Source organism: Salvia miltiorrhiza, chromosome 3, assembly GCF_028751815.1.
Source record: "Salvia miltiorrhiza cultivar Shanhuang (shh) chromosome 3, IMPLAD_Smil_shh, whole genome shotgun sequence".
In the NCBI taxonomy this organism is placed as follows: Eukaryota; Viridiplantae; Streptophyta; class Magnoliopsida; order Lamiales; family Lamiaceae; genus Salvia; species Salvia miltiorrhiza.
Genome location: NC_080389.1, coordinates 21501460 through 21511827, shown reverse-complemented (window position 1 = coordinate 21511827; position 10368 = coordinate 21501460). Strand labels below are relative to the sequence as shown.

Below are 10368 nucleotides of genomic sequence, written 5' to 3'. Positions count from 1 at the left end.
GCATCAGCCCAATATCTTGTTTTCAAATAATGCTTCCAATTTCTCCATTTAAGCCCGATGGAGCTCATAATCCAGTTCTCGGCAATAATAGGGACATAGAATCGCGACTACATCAAATATAGCAAAATAAAACAATGTTACAAACACAATTACAGTAATGCAACAAATGTAGTAAGAAAGCGAATTAAATTTATTCTAAAAGCATAAATAGGACAAAAAAAACGTGGAAAATTAAAAACCTTAATTATTTTAAAACATTATTACCTTTACGACTTCCAGCATCTCATTTTTTTTTCCTTGGCATAGAGTGCCAATTACTAACATCTATTGGACAATATTTACCATTTCTTGCAATTGAACCTAAGAAATGACAAAGCATGCTCTTTTCATCACCTATAGGTTGACCAAACTCATTATATTCAACAGTAATGGGTGGTAGGTTTGGAGGGCGGCCCCAAATACTTTTCATATAGGTGGGGCCTCTAGTTTCCTTTTCCATAGTGTCAGCTCCAGATGCATTGCCTTGAAGTACATAAAAAATATCATGGTGAGTCTATCATTGAGAAATTTAGGTAGATTAATTGTAATGACAGACAACCATTACCTTCCTCTTCTTCTTGTTCGACTCCAACATTCGTATCCTGATTTTCCGATGGTGGCACGCTATGATCAGAACGTGGGACCATATCATGGTTCTCCGATGGTGGCACAGTCTCATGGCCAGATGGTGACACAGTCCCATGGCTAGATTGTGGCATATTCACATGGCTATGATCGGAACATGGGACCATATCCTGGTTCTCTGATGGAGGCGTATATCCATTATATATTCTTCTACCCACTAGAGTCCTAGTTGTAAAGCCTGTAAATAATTTGAAATAATATATTAAAGTACATGCTAAATACATAACATCGGTAGTGCCACTGTCAAGCTGAAAACACAAAAAACAAGTATTAATATACTAGAATAATATGATTTAACTCAATCTAAATTGAAAGGGAATCATGAATAACAAAACAAGAAGATTCTTTCTAACTTGTATGAAAAATAAATGCATGAAGAGAATAAGTTCATACTTGTATTTTTATGATTTTGAGCAGGAGCAGTACAAGCTTTAGTAGTTGTCAACTTTTGTTGTGACACATCTGGTGCATCTTGCAAATTAACGTTCTTCTTGCGTTTCTTTCGTCCTTTAAAAGCCATAACTGCACAAAAAAAGAATGGAAACTGTAAATCAAAATAGAATTCAGTGCACATATGGGCTCATAAATTTAATTAGTATAAAGTTACTAATATAAACAAATTAACTTACAAACCGGAAGCACAAAAACGAAAAAATGGTGATTGTGAATTATTGTCCCTATCCCTTTATTGGGGAAAGAAAAAAAGATGTGTTAGCACTACTGATCTGCAACTCCACATACAAAGGAGAAGCCGAAAACAAATTAGAGTGACATTTGATATAAGTCCATAAGCAATGATTCTCATCAAAGCAATGCTTCAATTCAAATTTCCATTGCTCAAAGTCAAAGCTGATCATTGCTCAAAGATGCTTATTTACGAATTGGGGGTTTAGAGCAAAGCTGCTCATTGCTCAAAGAGCTCTAAGTATTCCATAAGCAACACTTCAATTCAAATTTCCATTGCTCAAAGCTGCTGATTTACGAATTAGGGGATTAGAGCAAAGCTTCTCATTGCTCAAAACTCTCTAAGTATTCCATAAGCAATGCTTCAATTCAAATTTTAAAATTTTTGAATGACAAATATGAGAATTCTACTATTACTTAAAAGTGGGAAAATGCTACAAATCTCAAAGTCAAATGATGAATATTATACCAATCATGATGAGAAAATTGAATCATTTATCAAAATAAACAATGAAAAGAAAAGAATTATTCTCACAAAATAATAGACTAAGAAAATCTAGCTAGCGAGGATTCTAAAATTGAATGAAAAAAATTTATTCGACATTGAACAAAGAATCTTTATACGACTATATCTCTAGCATGAAAACGATGCACTAAAACATTACCAGAAAGTATCTTTCGCCCTACTGCAGACTTTGTTAATTTGACGATAACAAAAACTTGAAATCCTCTGTTGTGGCCAAGAAATCCGCCGGCGAACCTGAAACCGATGAATTATCGTCAACAAAAACCATACGGTCAGTTAATATGTGCTTGTGTGCGTGATTTTAACACAGAAAAGTGGATAGCTTCTTGACCTTCTTTGTTATTTGCGTCTTCAAATTATGGGATTCTGATTAGGAGGGAAAAGGGAAACGATTGTTTACAAAAGGGGTTTTCAATTCCTTAGATGTTGATAACTGCCAACAATTTTGTTTTACCGGGAAACATAAATATTTCAGCAATCTTTTCCCTCACTATACTTAATCTAGCAATTAAAAAGAATTAATAAATTAAACTCCCTAAATTATAATCACAAAACGAGTTGAAAAATAGAGTGAAATTGATGATATACAAAACGCCAACAATTTACTCCCTCTATATATTAATTATATTATATTATATTATATATATATATATATATATATATATATATATATATATGTTAGAGTCAATGTTGACTCCGACAATGTTGGAACCAATGTTGATAACATTCGTGTTTTCAATGTTGGGTGGAATGTTGATAACATTCATGGTGTCAACATTTCTGGGTGTCAACCAACATTCCGGAGTCTGCCTTGACTCCATACTTTGACTCTCCATTGGTAATTGTATTTATTTAATCTTTACCTTCCTTTCACGTTTTCTTATTATTTGGTTGTGAAATAATAGTCTTTGTTTGTTGACCACGTTTCTAATAAGTGGATTGGCGGTTATGCATGGTTCAAAGTAGTGGGAAGGTTGTTGCTATTTTTCAGGAACCATGATCTCGTAGCAACATCCCAAGGCTGGTCGACTTGCAGTTATTGAAGACGGATTGCAGCAGTTATAGGAAGGTTCTGGAAGTGGGAAGTGGATGAAACCAACCACGACATGAAGGCCTATAAATGCAGCAAGAAGCTTCAATCATCCTTACGTTTTGGAAGTGCATTATCTGCGACTTAACATTCACTCACAGCCAATTCGTCATTTTTCTGCTGCAAACGTGTCACCGGTTCTTCAAGGATTGCTTTGACGAAGTAGACTTAGGCAGCCAATCTGTAAAGTCTATCTTTGTATCGACGGGACGTCGAGGGCAAGAGTTGAGCGTAGCAGGTTGTTTGCTTTGTCCGATTAACTTTTGTTATTCGGCTGTTTTGGGTTCTGTGTTGTATCAACATTGTAGTACTGAAAGTAGATAGGTTGGTTTATCTTAGGCAGCCATTCTGTAAAGATAGATCTCCAAGAAGATCCAAATCTGTACTTTGTATTGTTGATTCAACATAATGAATTTAGCCTTGAGGCACTCACGGATTATTTATAATCCGTGAAAAAATTATTCCTGTGTGTTATTACTTTCCGCTGCGTGTTGGTGTCAATGTTATTAACATTCTGTTGATAACATTCTTTCCAACATTACTCTTTTAATTACACGGTTATACTTTGTTGGTAATTTGGGGCACTAAATTATTTCAATTGGCATCAAGAGCAGGTTCTTGACGTACTAAGAATCGATTCCTGTGTGCAAAATTACCACCAATGGATTTGTCAAGTGTGTCGGCTCGACCTCCTACTCTTGATAGTGGTGGGAAGAACTACAACTTGTGGAAAACTAGGATGGAAATCTATATCAAATCCATTGATGAACGTGCCTGGGTTGCTGTTTTGGATGGGTGGACTCCACCGCGTACTACTGATGATAATGGAGGTACTACACTCACACCCGAGAGTAAATGGTCTGCTGATGAAAGACTCATTTCTAACCATAACTCCAGAGCCTTGAATGCTATCTTTATCTCTGTTGATGTTCCTGCATTTCGCATGATTTCTAATTGCACGGAAGCTCGAGATGCTTGGCTCATTTTGCAGGAACAATGTGAAGGTTCAGCCAGTGTTAGAGCAACAAAAATGCGAATGTTGACCACCAAATTTGAGATTTTGAGAATGCGCGATGATGAGACTATCTCTGCATACTATGAAAAGCTATGTGAAATCTCAAATGAACCTGTTGGACTTGGGGAACCTATTAGCAACGAAAGATTGGTTAGTAAGATACTGAGATCTCTTCCTGAAAGGTATAACATGAAAATTTCTTCAATTGAAAAAACTGCTGATGTTGCTACTATGCGTGTTGGTGATCTGGTCAGTAAGTTGTTAACTTTTGAGATGAATCTTGAACAGCAGAAAGCTGATCATGTGTCCAAAAGTGTGGCTTTTCGTGTTGAAAAGATTCCTGAAAACTCTGAAATTGCTAACTTGTCTGAGTGTACAGATGTTGATCCCGAGGAGGAAAATGATGATGTTTATCTTGCTATGTTGGTTAAAAATTTTAACAACATGCTGAAATCTTTTAAGAAAGGAAAATCCAAAAGTGGTTTTAGGAAATCTTCTGGGATGTCTACTGGATCTTCATCCAACATCACCAATGTTAAGAAGAATGTTGGAACAACATCCGAGGTAAGAAGTTTTGATCACATTCAATGCAGGGGCTGTCAAGGGATGAGTCACTATGCAAATGAGTGTCCCACAGTTGCAAGAAAAAGGCATTCTGGTCTTACTGCAAATCTTAGTGATGACTCAGATTCTGAGGAAGAAAAAGTTCTCTTTGTGTCTACAATTGATAAAGAGGATTTGCAGGAAGAAGACATGATTGGAGCTCTTGAAGATCTTGATGATGAAATAATTTATTCAGATAGCTTATCTGAGTCTGAAACTCTGAGTGTTGATGACAATATTTCCAGATCTGACTGTGATGTTGATCTGATTGATGTGTCTGACAATATGAATGTTGATGTTGATGTTGCCAACACTGATGTGAACATCTCTTCTGAAAATGATCAGTTTAATGTGATTTTTAACAATGATGTTTTTGACATGGATACTGATGTTCAGGAGATTGATGGGATGAAGATCTCCACTAACACAACGAACTGGTATGAAATGACTATTCTTGATGATTTCAACTCTAGTGTACCGGATTTTTGTTGTGTTGCAGCCTTGGAAGAACAGGAGAGTGATCCACTGAAAGAGATGGAGAATTTTAAAGATCTCTATGAGATTGTTGATTCTCAATGTCGGGAGATGAGAAATGACATCTGTATGTTGGTTGATGAAAACCAAAATCTCAAAGGGCAAATTACAAGGCTTGAAAGGATGCTCTCTCAACGTGATGTTGAACTTGATATACTCCGAGGTAAAGTTTGTGATTCTGAAAGAGTGTTTAAACGGTTTAACAAAGACACCTCATGTTTAAATGATGTTCTGTCTCAAGGACAACATAGTAATTTTGGTATTGGTTTCTGTGCTGAGGAGCAAAGAAATGAACATCATAATACTACTGTTTTTGTTAAAGAAAGAAATGTCAGTGTGAATGTTGACAACATTAAGGATCCTCATAAGAAAAGCAAAAAGAAAAAATCATATGTTTGTCATTATTGTTCTGCTCCTGGACATATCAAACCTCATTGTGTCAAATACATAAGTGATTGTGCTGTAAAATCTGCGACACAGATGTTTGACTGTTATCAGAAGAATGTTAGTAACATTGGCAGGTTTGACTTTAGCAGATTGTTGGATAAGAGAGAACAAAATGAAACCAGTAATATTGTTGTCTACACCTCCTTGAATGCTAATATTTCTGAGAATTGGTACTTTGACAGTGGGTGTTCTAGACATATGACAGGAACAAAGGCTTTACTCTCTGATTTTGTCCCAACATCAGGAGGAAAAGTTACTTTTGGAGGAGGTGCGAAAGGAACAATTTTGGGGAAAGGAGTTCTCAATGTTACTAATTTTCCTAAATTAAAAGATGTGTATCTTGTTGAAGGGCTTAAGGCTAACCTGTTTAGCATCAGTCAGTTGTGTGATGCAGGTATGACTGTAAAGTTCGACAAACATCTTTGTGAAGTCTTTGATGACACAAATCAGTGTGTGATGATGGAAAAAAGGTCGTCTGACAATTGCTACAAGTCCCAAGAAGAAACGTTCTGCAATGCAGTCAAACTTGATGATGTTGAGCTTTGGCATCAACGACTGGGACATGTCAACTTCAAGAATCTTCAAAAGTTGATCACACATGATGCAGTTCGGGGCCTTCCTAATCTGAATTTCAAGAAAGATGTTGTGTGTCAACCTTGCCAGAAGGGGAAGCAACACAAGACAGCTCATCCAATGTTGTCAACATGCTGTACCTCAAAATATTTCGAACTCCTGCATATGGACCTAATGGGACCCATTGAAGTCGAAAGCTTAGGAGGTAAATGGTATGTACTTGTGTGTGCTGATGATTTTTCAAGATACACTTGGGTTGAATTCTTGACAACAAAATCTGAAACCTTTGCTCATTTCAAGAAACTGTATAAAAGGTTTAGAGTTCAATATGGCCAGTATGTTGGGAGAATTAGGACTGACCATGGCAAAGAATTTGAGAACTCTCTTTTTGATGTTTTCTGCACTAACAACGGAATTTTCCATGAGTTCTCTGCACCCAAAACTCCTCAGCAAAATGGTGTTGCCGAAAGAAAGAATAGAACCATTCAGGAAATGGTGAGAGCTATGTTGCAAGCAAAAGGTCTCTCCAAACGATTATGGGCTGAGGCTGTGAGTACAGCATGTCACATCATCAATAGGGTGTACATGAGACTAGGTACTATGTTAACTCCGTATGAGATCCTTAAAGGTAAGAAGCCCAATCTCAAGTACTTTCATGTTTTTGGATGTGTCTGTTACATCTTGAATGACCATGATCACCTCAACAAGTTTGATTCCAAAAGTGACAAAGGTCTCTTCCTTGGATATTCTGTGAATAGTCATGTTTTTCGTGTTTATAACCTGAGAACAAAGACTATTCAAGAGACTGTTAATGTTGTGTTTGATAACTATCTTAGTCTCGTTGATAGAACAGAGGATGAAGATGTTACTGAGCTACTCGAGGAGCCCAACAACATAAGTCATGCTTCTGACCACCACAGAAGTGGCAATGATGGTACAACATCTGTACCAACATCTGATGTTACTTCGTCCGGGTCAACATCAGAAGGAGAAGCTAGCAACTACGTGTCAGACTCTGAAGAAGAGTTGGAAGCTCAATTTCTTCATGATTCCATCAGACGAGATCCCCCAAGTCATGTGAGAAGAGATCATCCAAGTTCTCAAATCATCGGAGATGTGGGTGAAAAAGTTGTCACTCGACAGAAGAAGGAAGTCAAATACAAAGAGCTGGTAAGAATTGCATGTATGACTTCTGCGTGTGAGGTTGCTGAGTTTGAATGTTATCTGTCGCTTGTTGAACCTAAGAATGTTGCTGATGCTCTTAAAGATGTTATGTGGGTCAATACTATGCATGAAGAACTTAATCAGTTTATTAGAAATGATGTGTGGGATCTTGTCCCTAGACCACATAACAAGAACGTTATTGGTACTAAGTGGATTTTCAAGAATAAAACTGATGAGTCTGGTAACATTGTTAGAAACAAAGCTAGATTGGTAGCACAGGGGTACACTCAAGTGGAAGGGATTGATTTTGATGAAACTTTTGCTCCTGTTGCTAGAATTGAGTCAAATCTCTTAATCCTGAATTTTCCTCATTGATTTGTAACTCTACAACCTATAAAAAGATCGAAGAAATTAAATGAATATTAAACATGCTGCAAAACCAAATAAAAATAATGATTCTTTTAGGGTAACTTGCATATTGAGCAAACCAACCAGCAAAGCTTTCACAGTGAATGCGTTCAAGTTGATGGCGTGCAACACGAGGATTAGATTGTTTAACTATTGTCTGATGTAGCCTAAAATAAAATATGAACCATCAGATTTTCAAAAATAAGAAATTCAAATGTTATGATAAATAAAAGTAGAGTAAATAACTTACTCAATGTATGGTCTAACAGGCTCACAATTAAACAATACATATTGATGAGCTTTTGTCAATATTTCAGCATCAAATCTCACAGCAATTCCTTTTCCAAGAGAACGGCCTTTGATTGCAAATATATCTAATCCAGTGTTTGCATTGTCATTCACAATTTCATTCCTAGATGCCCGATTAAACTTTGACTCCACATAGTCAGCTAAATACAAAGAGCAAAATGTCAAACATTCTTCAGCTAGATATCCTTGAGCAATCGAACCTTCGGGTTTGCTCCTATTACGCACATAAGATTTCAATGTGCCTAAATATCTAAAAAAACAATAAAATAATAATAAGTATCGGATTTTCAAACACTTTAAATAGTTCATCAATCAAACATAGTTTTCTACCAAAAAATTTCATTAATTATAACATTTCACATATATAACTTGCAAAAATGTTCATATTACCTCTCTATTGGATACATCCAACGGTAGTGAACGGGCCCACCTAGCTTTACTTCTGTGGCCAAATGAACAGTCAAGTGGACCATAACATCAAAAAATGATGGTGGAAATATCTTCTCCAATTGACAAAGTACCACAACAATATCTTTCTCTAAACGAACTACATCGGTAGGACAAATTACTTTAGAACATAACTCTCTAAAGTACTTACTCAACTGAATTAAAGGTGAGCGAACTGTCTTGGAGAGAGTTTTTCGCAATGCTATAGGCAATAATTGTTCCATCATAATATGATAATCATGACTTTTAAAGCCTAACAGCCTCGGTGGTTTTACCTTAACACACCTTGAAATGTTTGAGGCATAACCATCAGGAACTTTAATTTTTTTTAAAACCTCACAAAACAAAGTTTTCTCTTTCCTGCTCATTGTAAAAGCTGCTGCAGGTAAATAAACTTTTCCAGGTTCCTTTGAAATTGGATGAAGGTCGGGCCTAATTCCCATTGCTTCCAAGTCAAGGCGTGATTTAAGATTATCTTTTGACTTACCATCCAGACCTAACAATGTAGCACAAATACTCTCACAAATATTTTTCTCTGTATGCATGAAATCTAGGTTGTGACGCACAACATTATCTTTCCAGTATGGCAACTCAAAAAATATACTCTTCTTTTTCGAGTTCAAAAACTTTGGTTTATCTTTAATAAGCTTACCAAATAAAATTGAGAAGTCTTTTAGTTCATCCATCACCATATCACCAGATAATGGTTGCGGTGCTTCTCCATACTCAGTCGTGCCATCAAAGAGTCGTTTGTTCTTCCGAAACTCATGTTCTTTGGGTAGAAACTTTCGATGACCCATATAGAAATGCTTTCCACCATTTTTCAATCTAATTGAATGAGTTTGTCTATTACAAACTGGGCATGCAAATTCCCCTTGGGTAGTCCATCCCGACAAATATCCATATCCTAGAAAATCACCAATTGTCCATAGTAGTGAAGCACGTAATTGAAAATTTTGCTTTTTTGATGCGTCATACGTTTCAACTCCTAGTTCCCACAAATCCTTTAGCTCAGCAATTAGAGGTTGCAAATAAATATCAATATCGTTCCCAGGTGCTGATGGACCAGGAATCAATAGAGATAACATAAAGTAGGGCTCTTTCATGCACATCCATGGAGGAAGGTTATAAGGAATGAGTATAACAGGCCATGTGATGTGTGACACACTCATATTTTTGAATGGATTAATTCCATCAGATGCTAATCCCAATCGAACATTGCGACAATCCTTAGCAAAATCAGGATGCAAGCTATCAAAAGTGCTCCATGCTGGAGAATCAGCAAGATGTCTCATATACCCATCATTCGTACGGCCGTCTGCGTGCCATCTCATATGGGAAGCCGTCTTCGCAGACATGAACAATCTTTGCAACCTTGGTTTGAGAGGAAAATACCACATGACCTTTTGTGCAATCTTTATTTTTTTCACCCGTAGGATCTTTATTAGAAGTACGCCATCTTAGCTCATGGCATGTGTCACAAGAAATTCTTCTTTCATTCATCCCCCAATATAAAGTGCAATCATTCGGACAAGCATCAATTTTCTCATAACCAAGCCCTAGTTCTTTCATCAATTTTTCAGATTCATAATAAGACTTCGGTAGACCATCCATGGCATTTGGAAAGGCTTCTGTTAATAATTGCAACAACATATCAAACACCTTATTCTCAATCTCCCAAGACACTTTAAGTATAGCAAACGGATTAGCAAACGGATTATGAACGATAGTAAAATCTCCCAAGACACTTTAAGTTAGCTGTTGTTGTGAAGCATCAATTAACTTGTAAAATTCTCATGCTTGCCCATTAGCAATCTCTGCATCTATCGAAGTAGTGTGATCTTGAGTATATCCATCTTCATGTGGAACTCCAAAAGCATCATG

General features: G+C 36.6%; 2 protein-coding genes across 2 annotated transcripts; one reads left to right on the top strand and one right to left on the bottom strand.

Annotated features, from left to right (window-relative positions):
* The first annotated feature begins 3645 nt into the window (after window positions 1–3645).
* LOC131018524 (uncharacterized) lies at window positions 3646–6175 on the top strand. The gene is made up of 2 exons (XM_057947243.1): window positions 3646–5977; window positions 6054–6175. The coding sequence occupies exons 1-2, from the start codon at window positions 3646–3648 to the stop codon at window positions 6173–6175; spliced, it is 2454 nt and encodes an 817-aa protein (XP_057803226.1).
* A 1529-nt stretch (window positions 6176–7704) lies between these two features.
* Window positions 7705–9884, bottom strand: LOC131018523 (uncharacterized). Its single transcript, XM_057947241.1, has 4 exons — window positions 8770–9884; window positions 7979–8251; window positions 7809–7895; window positions 7705–7711 (listed from the first exon to the last, which is right to left on the bottom strand). Exons 1-4 carry the CDS (start codon window positions 9882–9884, stop codon window positions 7705–7707), a joined length of 1482 nt encoding a protein of 493 aa, XP_057803224.1.
* Between the last annotated feature and the right edge of the window lie 484 nt (window positions 9885–10368).

Coding starts and splice junctions, on each gene's coding strand:
- LOC131018524 (XM_057947243.1), top strand. CDS start 3,646: ATGGATTTGTCAAGTGTGTCGGCTCGACCTCCTACTCTTGATAGTGGT. Junction 5,978..6,053: donor CAGTCAGTTGTGTGATGCAG/GTATGACTGTAA, acceptor GATGGAAAAAAG/GTCGTCTGACAATTGCTACA.
- LOC131018523 (XM_057947241.1), bottom strand. CDS start 9,884: ATGTGGTATTTTCCTCTCAAACCAAGGTTGCAAAGATTGTTCATGTCT. Junction 8,252..8,769: donor TATGCCTCAAACATTTCAAG/GTGTGTTAAGGT, acceptor TGTGCGTAATAG/GAGCAAACCCGAAGGTTCGA. Junction 7,896..7,978: donor CCTGTTAGACCATACATTGA/GTAAGTTATTTA, acceptor ATTTTATTTTAG/GCTACATCAGACAATAGTTA.